The sequence below is a fragment of the Strix uralensis genome, chromosome 5 (genome assembly GCF_047716275.1).
Source record: "Strix uralensis isolate ZFMK-TIS-50842 chromosome 5, bStrUra1, whole genome shotgun sequence".
NCBI lineage: Eukaryota > Metazoa > Chordata > Aves > Strigiformes > Strigidae > Strix > Strix uralensis.
Genome location: NC_133976.1, coordinates 30,891,257 through 30,916,137, shown reverse-complemented (window position 1 = coordinate 30,916,137; position 24,881 = coordinate 30,891,257). Strand labels below are relative to the sequence as shown.

Sequence of the window (24,881 nt, the reverse complement as noted above, 5' to 3'; positions counted from 1 at the left end):
CTTACCTACACTTACATTTTACTATTTCGGCAACTCTGACCACACTTCCATTCTCTTATGAAAAACAGCTCACCTACATATCTCCAACTGAGTATGTAAACAAATCTTACAAGGAAAAACATTCAGTGAAGTCTATTCTGTTTTAAGGACTGTATTTAATGCCATGTCTATTAATTATTTCGGTAATGGGAATTTGTTCTGTAGTTATCCAGTTAACAACTTTTAGGAAGTAGTGACAATTTTTATTCGTGTAGAAAAGAAAATAAATGACACTGGGGCCAGCTGATGGTACAGGAGGCTGGTAAGAAGTCATAAAGGCAAAATTCAGACTATTTGAACAGGTGAAAAGTTTTTCATTGCTGGATGCGAAGAACTTGTCCAGGTATAGCTCACTTATAAATATGGATATTTAGCCCACCTCCAACCTTGCTTCTTTTACATTTTAAGAAATTGTTATACATACATATGTATATTCAAACCCCCATATGCCCCTATTGCTCTGTTTCCTTGGAAACCTAAAACAACATCTGCCATTGCTCCAGATCACATCAACCACAACAGTGTTAATCAGATATTGGACACCGCCTGGTGTTGAGTAAAGTTATTATGCTTTCTAAACAAATGTTGTAGACCTCAAATCCAATTAGTATCACAGTTTTCTTTGTGCACAAATTTCACAGATTTCCTTGAAGAATTTTATTTAGCTCAAAAATGAGATAAATGGCAAAAAAACCTCATCAATGGCAAAATAGTTTTAACTTGAGAAATAAGCTGCCTGTCAAGGATTTGAAGTTCTTGCTCATGCAAGGCAAGAAAGGTACTAGCAGTCTGTATTTCATAGCATTCATTGTTAGAAAATTAAGTCATCTTTTTATATTCAAAAGCATCAAGAAAATCTCTCGGTGAACACACTTAAATGACGGGTTAGTCATTTTACCTATGGTTTAAATACATCTTTGGAATATAAATGGTATGCATCCCCCAACTCTTCAGAATAATGAAGAACACTGGATTAAAGATAGCAAAGTTAGTTAAAAATGTTACATGGTATAAACAGTCCAGTACAATAGGAAGCAAAACAAAGATGCACAGGGAAGGAAGTCTGAAGAACCTCCGAAAACCAAGGTTTCAAGTTAACAATCTTGCCACTGAGGATCCAGCTGCCAAATGAAAAGGGAACTGACAAGAAGGGAAGGAGAAGATCTAATAAATCTGGTAAAAATGCTAAAGTTAGGAGCATGTGGACTTTATATACTCAATGACAAGAAGGTAATCGCCTGTTAAGTGTTCTGATTGCTCTCTAAGCACCACTAATTTTGCAAGGAAACTCAGCCCCCCTGCATTAAGGACCTAAAATCTGAAGATGAATACTGTTACTGAAATGTGATACCCAAGTTACAGAATACATTGCTTGAATTCCTGCTGATTTGTTACATTCACGATCTTGTGATGGACAAAAGAAGGCACTGTATATGAAAAGCCAGGAACTTATTTTTAGTCCCCATTAAAGTTGTAACAGTCTAATCAAAGAGTTTTTATTCGTCCATTTACAATGATACTAACACACTCCAAACAAAATACTGTTAAAATTACATAAATACACATAACCTTTCCAGTATCTACCCCTTGCTCACCCTTTCACTGCCCCTCTGGAGTCTTAAGGTCAATGGTTTCAACCTGGGAAGGTGGGGTACGGGGACCAAGTTATCAGCATTCCAAGTCCTTTGCCATGAGTAGTAGGATGTTGCCTGTTTCTTCCTCCTCTCTCTCTAGGCTCCTCTTGGAGTAATTTTTGTTTGTTAATGTTACACTTTGTTATTTCTTCACTGGTCTGCAAGTCTGCATTACATCTTTATTCATCATATATGATGTGTTTTATATATGCCACATACCTGTTCTTTGTTCCCTCTGTTCCCCCTAAAACTGGTTTTATTCTGCTTTCAAGGTCAGACTGTTTGATGACCAGCAACTGGCCACTGGTGAGCTGTTCATACATCTGGGGCCTCTAGTATCATCCCACACGTGTACTTTCAAGGCCTCAGTTATAGTCACACGTCTTTACTCTTCAATGTTCCATTTTAGTCTAGGGTTATCGATAGCTAACTCTACACAGAGTAACTACATGTTATAACTACCTATTACATAAAAAGCATATATACCGAAGTGGATTACAGCACACAACTTTAAAAAGCTAAGCAAGAGCTAAAATAAAGTAGATATAATTTCTTATTTTGTCATTACATGAATGCTTTTACAAGTCAGAACAAATCTCCAGGCAGGCTAAGGCAAGTCCAGCCAGCCAAAGCCAAATAGGTAATGAGGACTGCGTCGCCAGCTAAACACAAAGCCTGTGTCTAGTTACAAGCTACAGCAATCCCATATTTATGAGTCTATAAAAATACAATACACTCTCCAAAGAAACTAGACACCCATCATGACTGAGGAGCCATGCATCTGAAATAAAAGGCATGGGGCAGAGGTACTTTAAAAAGATGGAGTAATTCACACTTTACAAGGGACTAAAGTTTGTACCCTTATTATAAATCAAGTTACTTGACTATTAATTAGAGTTAACTAACATCATTCAAACATCCTGACATGTCATAGAGCAATTCAGATTTTCAGAAGGTTACACATGCAGTTGAAGTGAAGAGGGACTCCCTCAGACACACTGCAAAACAAAGTGGAATGAGGAGGAACTGGCTAGTTGAAAGACACCACCTTCCTCACCAAAACGTAACCAGAATTTTGCATACCATAATGGCCAGTAAGCCACTGAACTGAATTTACAAGTGATTGAATCTATCTCTATGGAGGAGAAATGAAGGAGTGGAGCGGAAACATTACTGCTCCTAGAAAGAAGGGTTTAATCACCAGACAGTAAGAGACAGGGTCAAGGTGGAGCAGGCTTCCACAGAATTTGGTCAACAGCCCATCTGGGAAAAGGAATGCAATCAAAGAATGTAGAGATACTCTTTTATATACAGCGATACAAAGTTAATCTATTAACATTTCTCCTATGGAAACATGAATACCTTTTCTGTCCTATAACAAAGGTTATATCCTTTAGTTTTAATTTATTCCACTCTGATGATGTATGTCAACATCAGTTCTTTCTCATCTCATTTCATGCTCTAGACAATAAAATTATCAGCTTTACAAAAATTAAGTAATTCCTGATGGAACAGCTGTGCACAGACAAAGTAAAATAGAAAACTGCAACATGCCACCATACATGGCATCTCACTGAGGTTGACATGATCATTACACCATCTATGAGATCTAGAATCTATCCAAAACTTCATAACTATACATTTTCCATTTCTAGAACATTAGGAGCTAAAATAATTATCCAGTCTCTGAAGGACTGGCACATTTTCTTTAATTAGGTACATAGTGCAGCTCTGTCCTCTCAGAAGAAATTTCAGATACCTCCCTAGTTGTAATTAAAACCTCTTGTGCTAGCTATTATTCTTTATTTACTCCAGTTTTGAAAGCATTACTACAGAACTCTGTGGTACTGCAAACAGATCTGCTTTTATTTCTTTTGCAAGCACATGAAATTTCTCACAATTAACTTGTAGTATAGTTCACTACAGACTATTTTTATCATTCAGATGAGAGTACAGAAAATTGACAAGTTGCTGAATAAGCATTCCAGATTCTTTGTCATTTTACCTTAAAACAGTTTTTGTACTGCATTATTGATTTCTGCATTTAGTTATGATAAAAGGCAACTGTTCATTAAGCTTACAGACCACTTATTTGCATTTGACTTCTGGGGGGAGGGGAAAGCATTTACATTCAGCTTCTATGTACTGGCAGCAGAGAACCCTACATCATATTAAGAAGAAAATGCCTAGCAGCTGCTCAGGAAGTTGATAGTTAAAAAAAAAAAAAACAAACTTGGACAGAATGCTATGCAGGACTGTTTGTATTTTAAGAAAGGTAATAAAACAAGGCATCTCTCCAGATAAAGATGCCTAAGGGTGTTAAAAGTATTCTTGAAGGCATATAGGTGTTCCTGCTTTTTGGTAGTGTTTAAAGTGTCCAAATTACCACTGCAAAGATAAAACCAGTAGATTTCCACATTGTTATTGGGAAAAAAATGATTTATTGATTTAATGTGATCTGGGAAAAATAATTGTATAAATCCTGTGTAATTTGGCCACAGCAAAATCTATGTAGTAAATCCCACAAATTACAGTCTGGAAACAGAGAGAAAAAGAGAAGATGTAGATTCAGTCTTAACTGGTCTTATTAAAAACTTGACTGTGATTACTTTGAATTATCAAAGGAAACTCCAAACTATTTCTCTTTTCTTCAGCTTTAAATTTTGGTTTTTAGCTAGTAAAAAAGAATGCAAGAAAAACAGCCTTTGCCAAATTTTGACAACTTTCTTGGAGATCATAAATGAAATGAGCTCTTGTACCTAAGGCTTTTCTCAGAAATGCCCTCAAGTGTGGAAGGTCGGGGTTTTTTTCTTCTTCACATGGAAAATAAACACTTAAATGCAAATGGCATTATATTATCACAAGCAAACTGGCTTGGAATTTTTTACAGAGGAGATAGGGGAGATGATAGAGCCTCAAGTATTTCTTGCCAGAATTACCGTCTGATGAAGGTTAAAGGACCAGAAGGCTAAATGACTGCTATAAGCATCTAGTCTAACTGCCTTATACAGACAATAAAGATCTCAGCAATAATTTCTCAAATTCTTACCTTAGTAAGCCCACTGATGGCCTTTTCCATTAACAATACACACAGCATGTCAATACCCATTTCCACACTATACTATTATATTGCAAAGGTAAACCATCTTGCTCAAAAAATTTTAAAATTACATTTTTACATACTGTTTTATTAACTAGAATATTAGGCACCGCACAAAATACCAATTTTACTATTATAAGTGTTTTATATTGCTTCTAGTGCAAATAACAGACAAAAGGTTCCAAGGAAACGCCTGTTATTTTCTCCTTCATGAAGTGCAGCTCTGCTATGCAAACAGCTTTCAGACCATTGTATTAGAAATGTAGCTACGTGCATTCCAATTAAATGTCTTACTCAAAATAAAGAAACAGTCAACATTTAACTGGAACCTAAAGAAAGTGTTATGAAAGAAATTGCCACCAACATAAAAGCCCAGGTAACGTTTGTAATGAATTTTTAAGTATAACCCTTGAAGGAGCTAAAATCATGCATATATGTTGTATAGTTTATCATTTGAAGTAATCCTAAGACTTTTTATTCTTTCAGTATACAAAATAAAGGAAGTCGACAACACATATTTAACAGTAACAAGCAGAAAAGTTTTTGGAAGGGGCTTATAAAAACCTCATTGCTAAGACATAACCCAACTCCCAGATGGAAATACGAGCTAGCTATTCTCATTACGCAGGCTCAGCTAGGAACTTCCAGGTTTAAACTGGGTGCCATTTCAACCACATGCAGAAATAGTGTGGCCAGTAGGACTAGGAAGTGATTGTCCCCCTGTACTCATCACTGGTGAGGCTGCACCTTGATTACTGTGTTCAGTTTTGGGCCCCTCACTACAAGAAAGACATTGAGGTGCTGGAGTGTGTCCAAAGAAGAGCAATAAAGCTGGTGAAGGGTCTGGACACAATTCCTACAAGTAGCGGCTGAGGGAACTGGGGTTGTTTAGCCTGGAGAAAAGGAGGCTGAGGGGAGACCTCATCACTCTCTACAACTACCTGAAACGAGGTTGCAGCAAGTCTTTTCCCAAGTAACAAGTGATAGGACAAGAGGAAAGGGCCTCAAGTTGCACCAGGGAAGCTTTAGATTTGATATTAGGAAAAGTTTCTTCACCAAAAGGGTTATCGAGCATTGGAACAGACTCCCCAGGGAAATGGTTGAGACACTATCCCTGGAGGTGTTTAAAAGACATGTAGACGTGACACTTAGGAACATGGTGTAGTGGTGGAGTTGGCAGTGTTAGGTTTACAGTTGGACCTAATGACCTCAAAGGTCTTTTCCAACCTAAATGATTGTATGATTCCATAATTGCAGTACCAAGATGAACAGAAAGTCATAGCTTCTACTGGATATAAGATGTCCCTGACAGTATCACAATGGCACATTTTTCATTCTTCTCTAAAAACCAAGTCTTTTAGCAACCCCCAAGAGCACAGTATGAATTTAACTTTATTAGAGCCCTCATCTCCAGCACAGTCTACAAGTCATGCTACACCAAAAAATCTACCTTGAACTTGATTTTTGAAGTCTTTATGGTAACGCAAGAACTTTCACAGACAACACCACAAGCTTGAACTGCTGTAAAAATGTGTAAGATTATATCTGACTGGTCTATAAGTCTGTCACCTTTAAGAATTAATATCTTTTCCCAAAACTACCATAATTAATAATACATGCTAGATTAGGCTACAAATTTTAAAGATTTGGTTACTCCTGAATTTGTGAGAAGGGTTTTACATTAGATTGCTGAACAGTATCATTCACCCCATAAAAATTGCTTGAAAAAGTAAAGTTCTACAAATCCTTGTCTAAAAACCTGCTCTAAATCTGACTTTTTTATATGCCAGAGTTGTAGTTCAGGGCCAAATAATCTTGAACAATTTATGTGCAAAATTCTCTATATACTTAATCTTTCAGCTTTAGCATTTATTGAGAACAAAAATTCACTGTGTACTTACTGAAGCACATATGAGCACTATTCTTATTTTAAATGTATTTCAAATAGCAGCCTTCAGTGACAAGTAATTCTTAAACACATCAAAATGGAATAACAATCTCCTTGTCACAAAACGTAACAAAGATTAAAACTGACAGATTAATAAATTGTCACAGAACTAAAGTAATTAAACAAATGCACTTGCTGTTTAAATGTTAGTGATGTGTAGATACAAAATACATTTCAGAGCATCACTGACATCTGTGAACCCTGCTGAGAAAAGACAAACAGCAGAGAACTTCTCTGTGATTAATCATACACCCAGGAGATAGCTGAAAGTTAGGTACTTCATTCTGTTCTATCTTCTCTGTCAAGTACATGTTACCACTCCTGCTCCCATTCCTCCTCATTTTCTACTAGCTCTACTCAATTCCCCACTGTGAGCCTAAGCCTGCTTTTTGTACAACTATAGCTGCTTCCAGCAGGGAATGCATATTTTGTTTCCCATCTGAAAATTTTCACACTGATTCACAGGAAGAAGTTCTCCTTGCAAAATTCTGAGTGGGGTAATGCTGTGAACTGCTGGGGTAGTGTCACGCGAACACAGTCACACTACTTCTTGTATCTAGAAAATACTGTAAGCTACCACAGCTCTGTTCCTAGAAATACTGCATTCTGTAAACTTACACTGAGATACCAATTCCCTGCTGTATTTGATCTCTTGTTGCTTTTCACCATACAAGTGTGGAAAAAAATCATGTTCCTCAGTTATCTCACTTCATGTGGCCTCTGCAGTTTCTCCAGTGCAAGGTAACTAATGACTGCAACAGGCTTCCCCTCTGAATCAAAGAATTTGTAAGCCAAAGCTTACTTTTTGTGAAATAAGGGAGGAAATGGACAAAGTATATGGTTTTCCACCTGCTTTTTAATTTCGCAGTGTTTGACAGTAACCATGGAAAAAAGATATTATTAGAGTGCCAAAAGGCTGTTGAATGCAGGTAAATAGACATGGGAAGACATATACTTCCCCAAAGCACATACCACTGTTTCTATCCAACTGCCTCCATTGCCATACTTGTTTCGGAACTTGTGTCTTGTCAGATGAGTTCATGCATTGGGCTGGTCTACCTCGTGCCTTCTCTGACCAAGTCTTATATGACCAGTGAGCTAGACTGAGATTTATTGCCAACTGACACGTACACTGGGGAAAAAAATGACATATGAGGTAACATTAGTTCCCTAAAACCAAGGATGTTTGCTTTATGAAACTTACTTTGGTCTGGTTGAATTAAAATGACAGCAGTGTAATGAAATTTGTGTTGAATGAGCAACCTCACTGAAGTTCAAAAAAGTTAGATCCCACTTTGAAGCTGTTTCCTCTTTCAACTGGTGTTGGACCACATAACCCTCCTGAGGACCCTTTCAACCTAACGTATTGTATGATTTGATTAGTAACTTTCCCCCCCTAAAATGACAGTTTCCTTCCTCATGATGGGACTTTTCGTAAACATCTGTCAACAATATGGGCTTTGAGTCCTCCGTGCTTCAATCCGGGCATTATGCAGTTGCGCATTTATTGACCAGTTTCCTTTTGTTAGGCAGCATCATTTTGGATGACCCTCTGCCTGCAGATTTTTGCACAGGTACATGGATACAAGTTTGAATTTATTATAGACAGTAAATTGTTTATTTGAAAAAACTATTTGTGCATCTTTCTCTTTTAAAGAAAGAAATTAACAGTTTGTGGCTGACAGACTTAAGACAATCAAACTACAACCTGGATTTGTCTTAAAAACAGCCTCCCAATTCAGGTTTTGCCTCCATCATATTTAGAAATTCATGTTCTTGCCAACTACGAGATACAACATAGTGATTTCTGATTTTACTCTTTTCACGACTTAAACTATATGCAAGAGAACATGATTTATGTAAAGTTTTCAAGAGCTATATTTTGACCCCCTATGAAACAGCTAAAAAATTAACACTGCCGCCATATTAAAAGGAAAAAAAAAAAAGGGGGGGGGGGGGGGGGGGGGGAGAAATTATGTTTCAGCCAAGAGTGGCAAGATAAACACCACCATTTTGAATTTGTCTCCTCTAAAGCTTAAGGCCCTCCGATCAATTCAAGTTAATGTATAATTAACACTGTTTCCAGTGGAGCTGCAATGTCAGCTTGGCATTGCTACCCCAGAATATACCACACTGTGTTCAGTAAACATGCAATTAGATTACATCACTCTTGTCTAGTTCATCAGAGCATCAGAACATAATGGCACAGGAAAAGACCTTCCCGCTACGTTTGCTATTTTCATGGAATCTGTGTAAGAGTCCCAATCCACAAAGCACCTAGATATGTTTATAATTTCTTATATCAGTAACTTAATCTCCATAGGATTTGAAAGGATTTTCACCTCCTTTGCTGTAACAACTGAAAAGCATGTGTATCTGTGTCTCAGCTCTCAAGAATTACTGCATCAGGCACATGCAGCTTTTCAAGATTTGTTATAAGGGAATCTAAATCAGCATTTACACGGGAGCTTACACATGAGAATGTTAGGAACTTAAAGTAAAAAGCAGAGAAAAAAGGAATGTCTTGCATCCCCTTAAAACTAATCTATTCAGTCTTTCTTCTCAAAGGAGGGTGAAAGAAGAGGAAGTTATAGTGCATTTTTCATAAATTTTTTTAATATGTTTTTAATAAGATAACTCACTGGGGAGAATTATTCACATGTAACATGAGACCATGGTTTAAGTCTCTCCTCCACAGATAGGATTTGCCAAGATGACTTGAATACAGATCACACTTAGGAAAATCATGTGCTACTCGGCAGGCTTTAGAGCCACTTTCACTTTCTCCATGGTATAATGAATATTTTCTGACTGTATACAAAGTTGAATAGTTGCTGCAGGGAAGTCTGAGAAGCCAAGTAATTAGCACGCTCCTCTGGAACATGTGAGGCAGACCGAAAATCCTTTTCCAGATCAGAGTCTGAACCAAGACGTTTTCTGTCTTTGAAGAATGTCTCAAACACTGGAGTAAATAATTTCTATGGTAAACCCAGTGAATATTTATACATTCCCTGAAGGAGCACAGGCACGAGATCCACAGCAATCGTCTCCAGCATTTCTTTTTCAGCCTAGTGACCAAGCAGCTAAATCTAGCTCACCCGTATTGCGATGGTGTAGTGTCAGGGGTGCACCCAGCTACCCACCTTTTCTCAGCTTCAAGCTGTGGCGGAAATGAAAGTTACCTTAGCTTTAGGTACCAAGAGGAAGATATTGTGCCTAAGGAGGTACTTGGAGATGCTGATGGCATTTAAGTAGGGATTACACTAAGAACCATCACTGTTTAACTAACTTGTTCACAGTTTTAAGTGGGTAGTTTTTGTAGACAAGAACCCTCTACCTTCAGAGCCCAAAGGACTGCTCCAATCACTAGAGATAAAGCACTGCTCCAATTACTAGACATTCCTTCCTTGTCATGTATGTATTAAAAAAACCCAACGTTTCAACTTTTGAAAGTCTAAAGAACTGGGGAAAAAAGAGAAGTAGTGTTATAAGCAAGAATATAAAGTTGCACATGACAAATTCTTACTAAATATCAGAAGAAAAAAGAAATCCTTGATGCTGCATAAGTATGTACAACTGAAGTAGCATCCTCTGGTTTTTGGTTTTGTTTTGGTTTTGGTTTTTTATAGAACCATGTTTAATGACAACCAGATTTGGCCTTGTTCTCTTGCCCCTTGTCCTAAAATGCACTTCAGACCATTTTAAAAATCAACAGGTTCACTCATGGCACAGTAATTCTGTGGGCAAATGAAGCAGCTATTATATGATCAGTAACAGTTTACAAGGCATTAGTGCCTGTTTTATTAAAGAGAAAAGCAGCCCACTTCCAATAGTATTTGTTTATTGTAGTCCCAAAAAAGGTCCAGAGCACAGTTTTACAGTCACACCCAAAGAATAAAATCTGCAACTATGACCCACATCGCAAACCCTACAAAGAGATTTTGACATTTGACAGAAGCCGAAGCTTTGATATGAAAGCAATGGCTTTGGCTAGGCTTCACTATCTAAAATACACCATAAAGGGATAAAGGATGATGATACATGGTTTGAGAGAAGCCAGTAGTATACACTTCACTGATCTCTGGTCCTACAGATACAGAAATAGAAATGTGTTATTTTCCTTATAAGACTGATGTATTTAGGTGTGATCTCTATGCAGGAATATTCATTTTTCCACAGGTTTTTGCATTTTAAAACAAAGTAACTGGCTTCTAATTCTAAGAAAAAATATTACAGGAAAACTAGTTTTTAGAGCCAGCTCAGCTCCAAATATGACTGAAACCTGGTTTGTTTAATAATTACAAAATCATCTAGATCTAACAGTACTTATTCTACAAAGACTGCAAACTCAATGTAAGAAATAACAATACTAAATGCAGCAAAGGCTGCACAATTTGGCTTTTGCATTAATGGTTACATCTCCTACGCTAGGCAGCCAGGTGTTTTCCAGTAAGCTGATACCTGACATCAGCTGCAAAGACTAGTGGTGAATGGTAATGATCCACTACCTGCTACTCTAGTCTCTGTTAGGCTGGAAATTCATGCAGAAAACACATTCCAGTTCCCACTCCAGCAAATGATGCTAAATTATCCATGAGTCCTTCCATTCCTGCACTGAGGAGAGGAAAGGGAATGAACATCTGAACCCTGCTCCTTTCTGGGCTGTATTAAGAAGTGATGGTCATCTGACTTTATTTGATCCTTTTTTAGACACGAGCTGAGAATAAGATGCAAGAGGATTCTGTACTTAAGAACTGTCATGAATTGAAATAGAAAAATTCCTTTTTGGGGGAGTGGGGGTTTGAATGCTAAATACAATGCTACAGTCTGGCAATATGTGTTTTACATGCAAGACACTGAAAGTACATTTTGAGTTCCTTTTTAGTTTTCCCCAGAAAACTGGAAGAATTTTTCTTTTTCTGAAGAATACTATGAATTATCTGATAAACTATTTCAGCAGTGAAAGACAACAATTTGTGGAAGCTAAAGACTTTGTGTGATAATCTCCTGAGCTGAAAGAAACTGTACAGGACAGAATCTGAAGAGGGAACAAGCCTAGAGGGCAGACAATAGTCTGAAGCATCTTTGCTGTTGTTTGTTTTCTGTGTTTCCTTTCTTAAGTCTTTTTAACGTGATTTGAAAAGGGCAAGTGTGATATAAACCAAAAATTCAAGCTTTCCTACATCTGGATCATATCTACAGCGGTTCTTAAGAGAGAGAAAAGACCCATGCCTCCTGTAATGCAAGATTTTCTCCCTTTTTGACAACTATAAGGTGGTAGACAAGGCTAATGAGGCTTCAGAACCAGCCATTCAACACTGTTAACAGAAAAAGACAGCAAAGGAAAAATAAAAAGTAGTGTAACAACAATATTTTCCATGAGGTGTCAGCAGAAGTATCTGAACATATTGCTAAAGCCTTGCAAGTGCTTTTTCAGGCTGCTAAGCAGTTGCAGAGGAACAAATTTCACGTGTGCGATGTAAATAACCTTTCATAGTTTATGTTTCAGTTGCTCAGTACTCAAAGTGGCATTACTGCTCACTTCTTCTTTCCCACTCCAACCTTCACGTGCACTACTGGAATTCTGTGCTGCTCTTCTCTCTTTGCCTCCTTCCCCCTGTCCTTTTCAAATTGTAACTGATCTTCAATTTGCTAGCTTTAGTTTCCAGCCCCCTGTAACCTGGAAAAAAATTCATGTCCCACATGTCTTTCATGTTGAATATTCACATATTCAAATTTATCCAATGTCTCCTAGGACAACTGGGTATTTAACTGTGAACTCTCATTTCGTGAGAATCAAATAGGATAAGCGATGTATCACAGAGTAATCAGGTATTGCATGGACAGTCAGAATGACCAAGAGTAAGTTGTTCTTCATGAATATGGTTAACATGCTTAAGAAGCCCAAAATTATACTTATGCAGTAATGTGCTCTACATGATTTTTATATTTATTGTTCAAAAAGATGCATGCTATTCTAAACCTTAAATATATGTACATACGTGGCTAGATTCAATATGAGAAAATGGTAGGATTAGAAATGGTTAAATATGTAACTTCAGTCTTGATAAATAACATGAGTTTTTATGTGCTTCTTAGTTATCCACTACATATTGCTGAACATACATTTTCAAGATAATCATTACGCTTGAAATCAAGTTAAAGAATCATGAAGTCTACTACACGAAAGGGATTACAATTACAGTACAACCTGGAAAATGAGTTCATATGAGATTTTTCTATAGTCATATTTCAACTAATTAACGTTTCACAGGGACAAAACAATATTTGAATACAAGGACAACAGACTCTTCGCTTTCAGGTTTCATTTCAAGTTTGACTGTGTCCCTGGATGACAGCATTCATAAAAATTTAACAAGTTGGTATTAAAAAAACACCAAAAAAAATGCAAATTCAACAACTCCTATGGGTCAAACCACCATCTCACAATAACGAAGATCAGTTGTTTCCCATTTCTTAAGTCTCACATCCGAATTTGTTTTGATGACAGTTACAGCAACATACAGCTGACTGTGTAGGCCTGTTGGTAAGTTCTTGAATATCAACTCTGCATCTTGCTCAGCTGGAATGCAGAGCTACCAATAGGAATGCAGATTGCACTGTCAGCTCCCAGTTAATTATCTTCTGAAGTATAATATACAATGTCAATGGCAAATTTTATATTTCTGATGAAAATGTGAAGCAGAAATGACAAGCAACACAGATCAATAATTCGATCAGCCCCACATGTGAACAGAGCTCCACAGCAAACTGTAAATCCTTAGCACAGAGTAAAAGTTTATATTACATAGTTCCCTGAAAAAAATTCAGTGACTTTTCTTAAATGTGCCCATGAACAGCAATATCATATTTTCATTTAATACAAGTATTTTTCTCTACGTGAAAAAATATTTCTTTCATAGACATTAGTCCTTCTAAAATACAGCCACTTCACTTGCAAACTAAGAAAACCCTAAGAATGCAAACAGAAATGTGGTAACTTACCTGCATTGGAGCCTGTTAAGTTGTAACGTGCATTCAGCTTTTTAATGATGTTTTCATGGATCTGATACCAGTCACTCTCTGTGTTGCACCTAGAAAAATGATAACTTACTTAACTCTGAAATAGGAACATAAGTTTTTCAGACCGACTTCACCACGTATCTCTAAACAAATCCTCTTTTGTTCACAAAACTAATAATATAGTAGGAGCTAATAAAGCCCCATGAATCTGCCTGTCTCAATGGAAAGGGTGAGAGTGCTCTTACCGTTTGAGAAAGGCACCATGGAAATATCCGCTTCTGTGGCAAGGGGTGGGAGAAAGATATGAGCAATTATGCTCAGGAACTCAGCCATGACCAAGTTCATCATCTATATAGATCTGCCCTTCAGCACTAAACCACACAGAAATCTACCTTGTCTCACGAGAGGAAACACAGGAGTCAGAGCCTGTCTTAGCAGACAGAAAAATCTGTGCTGTACATAGATGTGATCTTCAGGAGGTAGCCAGTGAAAGAGTAAATTACATTTCAGTATACATTTAGAAAATAGCTGCTTTTCCATAAAGAAAAGCTGACCATGTTCTAATGATCACTTTTCATGGTTTAGACTGGAGTTAGTCTTAGCATCAAATCTGGTTTTGAGCGACATTTCTTCTTCCATTGTTTTTGTTATTTTAAAACAAACAGGAAAGATTAAAAAAAATAATATAATAGGCAGACAAATTTAACAATTTGTAACCAATGGCAAACACTTATTTGACTTTTAACGTCCTAGGAGTCTAAATAAGAGCCAGCCCACATGTCCACTGTCATACTAAATCACTTCTCTGCAGCACCGATCAGCAGCTCTCATTTAGCACAGAGGGAAAGAGGAGAGGAGAATGGCTGCCTGAAAGACCTCCATGCCTTTAAGATTTGAGTGCTAACACTGGGAGGGGGCAGAACTTCTTCATGTGCATGACAATATGTGTCCCCGGTTTATGTAGTTTGAATAGACCACTCTACAAAACAGTTCTTATTATAATGTCCAAGATCAGCAGGAAATTACATGCACTGTGTTGCTACAACTAAAAAATTGAACTTTCTTCCAATTACTATCAGCCAAAATCCACTATTTAATCAACGATTTATTTTAAAATCTATTTTTGATTTTTCATTCTCCAGCACTAATTGCCTTTTACACTTTTGTTATTCCCATTACATAACTGCTTCATTTCACAAAAATATACTCTGCCTGCTTTTTTCTGTAGTTATAAAGTACTTTCACTAGCTGTCTATGCAGCACAAGGCGTCTAAACAAGTCCTAAAAGCACTTCACGTTGCCATAAAAAGAGAGTTCCAGAAGCTCTTTTCACGTTGCCATAAAAAGAGAGTTCCAGAAGGATGTGAAAAGTGCTGAAACACACACAAAGATCTAAAAGGATGTAACATTTATCTTTAATATTATCTGATTTTATAAACACACCTGTAGAACTAGTCAAAATTTCCACACAGTCACAAAAAAAAAAGTTAGCTACTACACTTTTTTAGAACAGAAAGAGCCACGGCTATTTACTCACACTGCATTTAGCATCTTTGCTTCTGATGCAAACTGACTCTAAGGTACTTGTAAAATTTAAGAAAAATCATTCCTTACATGTATACTTTTAAGACGAGGTCATCCTTTGAATCTCCTGCCAGCAAATCTGCAATACTGAGGACTGCACAGCCAAAGGGCCGTCTATATTGTACGTTGCAGGCATTTTTCTTTTCTCCAGCTCCCATTCGTCCTGCCAAACAAAACACATATTGATGCATAATCTATGGAACTGTCTCTCTGAAAACCACAGAAGGGAGGCAGACAGCCATCCAGCTCAGCATGGTGACAGGTCTGAGGAGACAATGCAAAGAGTACTCATTGAGAATCTGGTCCATCTTTATACTACGTTAGGGTAACAAATGGTACGGGAAGTCCACTAAGTATGTGGTGATCTTGAAAGGTCTCAGACCAGAGGTACTGCTCATTCTCTCATGACCGCCACTTAACAAACAAAACTTTCTGATACCTAGTGATAGCACACTCATGACACCACCAAATTAAATTTAGAGTTCAGATGTGACAGTTATGTTAAACATTTGCTGTCCAGTAAGAATTATTTTACTGTAGCTGTTGCTACCCATGATTTATATGAGAGGTGTTGTGATTGGGACATTACAATTTAGTAATCAAATGCTGTTCCAAGTAGGCAACTGGCTAGGAAAGGGATAATTGACCAGCTGCAGAAAAATCAAGTAGAGATGAAACACGGGGAGAAAAAATGACAAAGGGCAGAAGAACAAATTATGGTAAGGAAACAAAGAAGGCACCCAAGGAAAACAGATTTGAAACAAAGTATATTTCCTAGCCTTTTCTATTTGATTTAAATACAATTGATCAATCTTCTAGCTGTGTTCCCGGAATTTGAATCTGCCCTCTTTCTAACCATTTTATTCAATTGTGCACTGGCAGCTATGTATTCTTCCCACCAAGTCTTACTTTCTGACAAGAAAAGCCTATGGTTGCAGTTGCTGCAGGGCAATGCCTCCTCCAATATTCCCATGAATCACAGCAGCTAGAAAAATAATTGTTCATTTTCACACCATGCAGCATATACATCTTATTTTAACTTTTTAATATTTCAGTGGTTCATTTATAAACTTGACTGAGAATATATTTGAAAACTATACAATAGGAAAAAATTCTACTCTTTATTCTTCTTTAAAGCATTTATTCTTCACAAATATAAGAGAGTTTACCATACCTTTTCTCAGTCTTTGCCAATAAAAACAAAACACAATATTTTGATATCCTGATGAAACACTAAAATAGCATGAAAATGCAAGGAAAAATTATTCCTCAAAGCTGTAAAACGTTTGCTTTGTAACAAGTTGTTTCTGAACTCAGCACAAGTTAGAGGGACTACATTTCAAATGAAAATATCTTTCAAAAATAGGAAGAAAGTTATATTTAGTGCTGCACTGATGCTACTACAGACAGTTTACAAAGAAAACAATGTATCTAAGAAGTCAGAAGCAGACCCAAAGACCATTGTTTCACATCAGCACAACCCAGAGGACAACTTATTAAAATAAATACGTAACACAAACATACACTTTCCTCTTCTGCTTTGTTCTAGAGGACTTGATATCTGTCTATAGCACCAGGGATTAAAATTATTATGAGACCTTCTCTAATTCTTTCCCTCTCCTCCTTTTTAAAGGGGTCAGTGAGAAGACAAAATTCATCTCAACGATTTCAGATATACATCAGATATTATATACTAATTAGGTACATTAAATTACCAGGCAAGTTTTTCTATGAACAAAGGATGCTTGAAATTACTCTCTTTGTAACAAGAATAGACTCCCCAATGACACCTCCATCATCTTAACATAGTTCATATTTGACACTTTCATTTTGTTTTGTGATAGAAACAAAATATCCTTCTCCTAAACCCAGTTAGTAGTACACTTGAAAAATAACACAAGACAATGCTGAGAAATCCAAAGCAATTTTTCCATCAAAAACCACACATTGTCTCTTCCCAAAATTTATTGAAAGGCCTAGCTAATCTAACAAATCCCAAAGCTGTCATATGTCTAACAAATGTAAGATTTCTACTCACAGGCGATTATACCTACCTATTCGGATAATGTGCACAGTGATATAGATGTCCTTCCTGAGTTCACTGCTACCCAAATCCTGCGCAAGATCAGAACCTCATTATTTCTGGCTCTTGATGAAAATGTGACATTTCAAGAGATCTTTACACACTGCTTTCACTGCCAGTGAAAGTGATAAATGAACAGTGAGTTCATCTATACAGCACTAACAAATTATCCCTTCAACACTTTAAATTGATGGTCATGCACTCAAAACGACTGTCCTAAAATATCATGGGCTAGAATATGCTGTAATGCAGGAAAATCAGAGGGAGGACATAGGAGACTCACTGTGTGCCTTGAACAGTGGTGAATTATTTGTGCAGTTCCTAATATTTGAAAGTACAGATCAGTGCACAAACAATCTTTTGGGTGTAAAAAGCACAAGGAGGAAAACTAACTGGTCCTTGTTGCAGGGAGAAAGACTGCTGCATGTGCCCACATGGAAGTTTAGATGAGTGTCAACATATTGCCAGGAAACATTCATGTTGGGAGGGAGTTCAGCAGTACACTTCAACCAGCCTTTAGAGTTGATGTTTACAACAATATAAAAGCTTAGGGAGCAGTTCTAAATCAACCACAGAATAACAATTTAATCCAACTCTTATTTTCGATACCCAGCACAACAAAGATTGAGAATAGGAAGAACTTACCACAAACAGAGAACAGTGTCTCTCAGGCTTTTCTGGACATTTTGGCAAACCATTTCTATTCAGCCTTAAAAAAAATCTTTCACTGTAAGAAAACAAATATGACAGATATGTTGAACAACACTACAGCAAAGTACATCTCATTTTGATCTTATTTCCAGATGCAACCTTCCTCAAAATATAAAAGAATGAAATGATTTTCTTTCTAAAAGTCTCAGCCATATCAATAAAAAAAGGGAGAGACTAGTGAAAGGTGGTGATTTACTTAATCATGTAACAAAATTACTAAAAACTCAATACAAAATAGAAGACTGATTGTCACTTGGAAGGACGATATTGTATATCTTAGTACACAGAGAAACACAAGCAATAAAATTCATTTATCCTAGAACTGGAATTAGATGTGTAGTATGTTGCTATTGATTCCTGCTAAACAAATGCTAACATTGCCACACATGCATTCAACAAATATTCTTTTTCATAGATGGGAAGATGAACTTAGTGATTTTTCCTACTTAACTCTATCAAAATCTCTCACTAGAGTACACTGATTTTAGCAGTCTTGTAAGAGTTATGGAAGTTCCAGCAGGGCAAATTTCATTTTTGGAATTCTGTTTCGCAATCTACTGTGGGGTGTTAAATGCTGCAGCTGATACAGGTACTAACACCGTTAGTAGGGAGATGCAAAGAATTAATGTTTCAGAATAGAAGACCCCATTGAAAAAGAAATTACTTTTTGAAGCATTCCTATTTGATAGTAGGTCCATTATGGATAATCTCTGAGCAAGCTTGGTAATTCATGCATGGGAAGTTTATGAAAAACCAAACTTTCCATGCTTTGGACAATTTTCTCCAAGATACAAGTCTTATAGGAAATGTAACAATCATATTTCTGCAGTAAGAGATGTTGAAGATGGGAAAAGGTGAAGAAGTCACAAGTGTTAGGTATGTTTCTCTTCAATTTCTCACCCACAGCCCCAGCTGGCCAGACATATGAGTCTGGATGCCCTGTAATGCTCAAATCAGAAACATTTCCAAAGTGCAACCAGGTTTTTTCTCAGCTTTATGCACCTCTTCTGCTTATCCCGGGGGCTAAACATGGTTTACCGCTGCTCAATACCATCCACAGCTTTTCAGAATGAAGCTGGAAAATCACTAGGAATATGTTGGATAAGATCCAACTCAATAGAGACTAATTAAATCTTTATTGCACCAGCATTTGCCTTGTAGAAAATCTGCATCGATCATTCACAGAATCAGCATCATTCACATTGAGAGGGACCTCAAAAGGTCTCTAAGTCCAATCTCCTGCTCAAAGCAGGGTCAGCTATATGGTCAGATTAGCTTGATCAGAGCTTTAGCCAGTCAGGTCTTGAAAACCTTCAGTTACAGAGACCACACTGCCACTCTGGAAAACCCATTTCAGTGACTGTCCTCAAATTTTTCTTTATATCCAGATGGACCTTCTCCGGTTTCAATTTATATCCCTTGTCTCTCATTATCCCACCATGCACCACTGATGTTATTGATCTTCTTGTAGGTACAGGCAGGTGACTTAGCGCCCTCAAAACCACTTCTTCTCCACCCTGAACAAGCCCCACTGTCTCAGCCTGACCGAGGAGCTCCTGCCCACAAACAGCATGAGGCCTTCTGCTGAACTCACTTCAGTTCATTAAAATCAGTCGTGTACTGGAGGACCCAAAACTGGCATGGTCTAACCAATGCTGAGCATGGGACAATCGCTTCCCTTAAGCAACTGGCTATGTTCTTGACACAGCCCAGGATGCTGTTATACTCAAGAGCACAGTTCCTAAAGCTATGTCTGGGGAATGCTTTATTTTTTATGTGCCAGCTATTCAGGCTGAACCTTATCAACACTTAGACTTTTTTACAGTGATTATTTGAAAACATTTATGCAATCCTCAGCTATGCAGCTTTTTTATCAGACAGCATAAAAGGCAGAACCTAAGAATAGTAGAGTTGAACTCGAATACCTCAAAGGGCATGAAAATGCTATTTTCTCAGAAACATTCATGTTTCATGATACAGCCAACTTCTGCAGCTTAGGTCTCCATGGAAACTTTAAAACTGAGTTTTAAAGACTGTTTATGTGAGTATATTTTTACAGAGAAACAAGTTGATATTTTGCTGTTGATTTAAAAATGGTTTTCAAAATAATTCTGCCTTTTCATTTAGATTTAGCTCATCTGCAACATTGGAAAATACAGTAAAAAAGGTGCAGAACTTTGTTCATAGGTCTCACACAAAGTTATTGCACATTGAGCAAGAATTATTTATATTACCAAAGCAGTTAAAGCTTTAGGACCCCATTATGTTGGGCACCATGCAAAACTGAATAAAATGAAAAAAGTCTCTGTTCCAGCAGTAACAATACAGCTTCTGTGCACTGAAGCCTGCAGTGCATTGGTATGCGTCAATACAAATTTGTCCAGTACAAGGTGATTCTGAATTTCACCACCTTATCTTCAGCCTGTAGAACTATTTAAAAGTAATACATATGTACACACCACATTTCACTACTTTTTGTGTCTTTAAAGCAACAACTAGACATGTTGGTTCAAAGAATACTATTCAACAAGAAACTGTCTTGCTGTGTCTTCACGGTTTACTTGTAAACTGGCAAACACTGAATTTAACTGGGAGTGTATTCTGTATTTATTGAAGCTTATGCTCTGCAGAAACAAAGAGACATCTTTTGAAAGCTTCCTATTCACTATCCACTACGATATGAAATTTTCAAGCTCTGCTTATACTCACAGACCATGAGATTATGATTCACAACACAATTAAAAGCCAAGGACTTTTGTCATACCACAAAGAAATGCACTGATTGCAACAGACATGTAATGGTTATGCAGATCTAATTTTCTCATTTGAATTTGAAATTTTGTTTGACTGAAGCATAGGACCCAGTGGTGATGAAAGAAAGCAAACTGAAAACAACAAATAAAAAAAAAAATCTTAATCCTTGGTCGGTGCTTTGATACATTTTTTTGCTTGAAACATTTTTTTGCTTGAAACATATCGCTGTACCAGTTACAGCTCAGTTTAAAATGCTTATCTTTGAACATTACCAGGGAGCAAAGGCAAGCAGCTGAGACTTGTAAGATTATGAGAAAAAAAGTCAATGTTATATATAAGTACAGAAATCATGTGCATTTATATACCATTTCAAAGGATTTTTATAGAGACAAACAGGTTAGAAAACAGCTGAGGAAAGTAAACAGCCTTCCTAAAACAAAATAATGACAGCATTCCCAAGATCTGAAAGCTTGGCTTGAAACAGCAGCAAAAACTCCAGAGGGTTAAATCTAGGGCTAGTATCTTACTGTACAGCAGTATTCTCAGCAGTCAGTTATACATATATACAGCAAATACACACAGCAGTACCCCAAAGCAGAAATACCTTTCCTTTCTATTAAGACGGTTTACCGCTAGTTTAGACTGCTATGAATTTTTTATGAGCACCAATCTTGCCAGTTAAACATGCTGTACACATTTAAACTCTGCTGTCCTTCTTCCCACTGAAAATAAGGAAATAACTAATGCTGGAGAGATTAATTAAAGAAGGTCAACAAGGGATTTTTGTACTGTAACTTCCCATGTATTAGTAAAGTTACAATGTGTTTCAAATCTGCAGGCTTAATGCACACATTTAAAAGAAACATGGCCACAAACTGTTCTATTTTCGTAAGTGACCTCTATTTCCCTAGTATTAGCAGGCAAATGTTACCAGTCACATGTTACCAGTCTAGACAGATTGCTTGTTCTATGATTTATAAACACATTATCAAAAAAGAACCAGCCAGATTTATACCACATGGCATATTCTTGTGGTAAGGCTATGTCATCAAATAGTCATAGTTCTTGGTATAGCTTCACTTTCAGACATCTTTATAATGCTCTCTACTTAAATAGAGGCTACAGTGACTTCTAAAGCAAACAATGAGAGACAGTAAGAGAATACTGCCACATAATTCACCAGCTCAAGTTTATCACATTTCAGAGCACTGTTAATGGGTGTTCATTAGGAACTTGAATCTGAATTGACTTCATTTACAGCTAAAGGCTCATTGACTTCATAAAAACAATATCAGACACAAAATGTTACCCTCATACTTAGTGGTGAAATGCAGAGAAATGTGGTACAACATATCATAAGTAAAATAAAGATAATAAAGCCTTAAAAGTATATTCTTAATCAGAGAAAAACTGAATGATAAATGTGCTAACATGATATAGCAGTACAAGCTGTTCCACAGTAAGTAGCCCTTGTATTTTATCTCTGTTACGCACTTACAAAAACCATACTCAAATTTCTAACTGTAAAATAAGTAGCAATGAGAAAACGGGAAGAGAAAAGGAAGAATGAGTACTATAAGAATAAGATTTCGGCCAACTTCAAATCAAGATCAAAGCATTAACACTAACAAAAATAAATAAAACAAAACAACATTATTATGTTATATCGAAGCTTATCTTCATGTCTCCTAGCCATGCTGACAACATGGGGGAAGAAGAAGAAAAACATTTTCAAACGCTAGCTTTATCCTGTGCAGCCCAATTTCCCTTGGTTAGCTGTGCAGTTAACAGGCAGAAAAGGAAAAGGGAAAGCAGAAAGGGAGATGGGAGGGAGAGAAAAACACACATATGTAGCTAAATCGAGGTCCTGCTCTCATCTTCTTCCATCTCTTTATTAACTGGAGACAGCCTTAAGAAACTTGCTTTTATGAACACACTCCACATTATTTTAGATATTTGCACCTGTATTTTAACTGAATTGTGGCATCACACATTTCTTGAAAAAAGTTAGGGAACGGTAGTTTTAAATTATTTTTTGTGAGGTACCAGGAGCCAGAGGAAGACAATACAGTTTTAAAAGACAGACAGCATACCGGAATCTATAAGCAGGTATTTACAACCAAAGCAACAACATACACCAGAAGCTGGAGCTCTCACTAAGGCGCGAGCTTAGTCTGCCACCATGGATAAACATTTTGCAGCACAGCATTATCAGCGCACAGACCTTTAAGCTGAATTACAGTCTTGGTTACTATCCTAGCCACTGTCTGAGGAAACAGGATGGATACAAGGAGATTTGCTGTATCCTTCCCTAAAGATAGAAATTAAACTTGAAGAGAGCAGGAGGAATTGGTAAAAGTGAAGGAAAACAATAGCATTTAAGAAAATTCCCCTCCTTCCAACAAAACCTGGGCTCCTATGTATTCATCACCATTTGGGAGTTTACCAACAGCAAGTTTATATTTTTGTGCTGACCCTAACATGCCTTTTGCCAGTAGCCAGTGAGACTGCAACGCATCCTCAGGAAGATAATCTGTAAACCCATCAGAATACCACTGGTGTTGAATACATCTCATCATTACCTAAAACTGTCTCATATATGTCATGGCTGTTGCACATACCCCTATTCTAACACTGCATTCATTTCTGATTGTAACTAATTTAAGCTCCACCAGCTACAACACAGGTCACCTCTTGCAGTGTTTTCATCATTACAATTAAAACCAATTATTTCTGTTACTTTTCAATTTTTACAATACAAACAGTAAAAGGGTATTTGTTAATGCATGTGAGCCCTAATCAATACCACAGGTTCCTCTTGCTTGGGTTGGTTTGTCTGCATTAAAAAAGGATCTGTCTACACAAGATCAGATCAAAGATCTATATAAACTAGCACCCTTACTCCAACCACAGGAAGTAGAATGTATTTGAGAAAGAATCTTTAAACAGTAGATAGGTAGGTACATTTGTTTCACTGAACATGGGTATTCATCAGAGGAACTAAGCTACATCATAAAATACAATTAATTTCTAACACATCTTTATACCTAGGAATAACACATCTGTACTTGTTCATTTGAGGGCATATGAAAGATATGATTAAAACCAGGCTCTGTCTCTCCATAAAATACAAAACCACACCCTTTCAAAAGTATTTTCTTGCTAGACTACATTCATGCCTTTTTTTCAGAAACTCATTGCTACCGTATCTACCTCATTTTACTTATCCACAAATGTAGTTATTTTGCTGCAAAGTCACATGTGGCAGTTCCTGTACAACAGGACAGTCTGGGCAGTCAGGCCAATGCAAATAGGCTTGCTGAAGTGCCAAGTCCTCAAAAAACACTTGGAACACTACCCTGAAGTAAAATGTTATTCTTTTTCAATTCAAGAATGGTCAGTATTTAAAGAGCAATTTATTAAAAATGTCTCAATAATGACAGCAAATTACACAGCATTGAACAAAGTCAGATTAAATGAATGATTTGTAAAAAGAAGCATTATCAAAACATCTAGAACCTCTTAAATGCAGGACAAACCTTTTTGATCACCTGGCAATGAAGGGCAATATAAATCTATAGAAAAGACGTTTATTACAGAAACTACTACAAGGCCAAAACACTTGGCAGGAGGACGCAGCTCTGCCAAACATTCCTTTCATACACATTCCTCCCGCTACATAAATCGTATCTGCTTATACTATTGCTGCTGATGAGTATGTAAAACTGAGCTATCAAAAAAATTACTTACTTGTGAGTGATAAATAAAATATGTTTGCTATTGACATCTGAAAGCTAAAAACAAATTTAAATATTAATAGCTACAAGGGAGAAAGAGAGTAGACCTATAGAAATCTTTGTAAGATACCAACCCACTGATTTTGATTCTTATTGGTCATATGTTCCCGTGAAGAGTTTCTACAGCCAGAACAGTTTTCAGGTGAAAACCAGACTCAGGGAAAGAAAAAAAAAATCCTCCTCACACCACAAGGTAAGTAGCCTGAAT

At 36.9% G+C, this 24,881-nt stretch overlaps 1 protein-coding gene across 1 annotated transcript in view; it reads right to left on the bottom strand.

The window, feature by feature from the left end:
* Window positions 1-24,881, bottom strand: part of DOCK4 (dedicator of cytokinesis 4) — a 255,664-nt gene that overhangs the window by 112,495 nt on the left and 118,288 nt on the right. The window contains exons 9-12 of the mRNA XM_074870262.1: window positions 18,057-18,138; window positions 17,383-17,443; window positions 15,359-15,491; window positions 13,727-13,815 (exon numbers count right to left, since the gene is read on the bottom strand). Coding sequence (XP_074726363.1) covers window positions 13,727-13,815; window positions 15,359-15,491; window positions 17,383-17,443; window positions 18,057-18,138 — 365 coding nt within the window. The remainder of the gene's footprint in view (window positions 1-13,726; window positions 13,816-15,358; window positions 15,492-17,382; window positions 17,444-18,056; window positions 18,139-24,881) is intronic.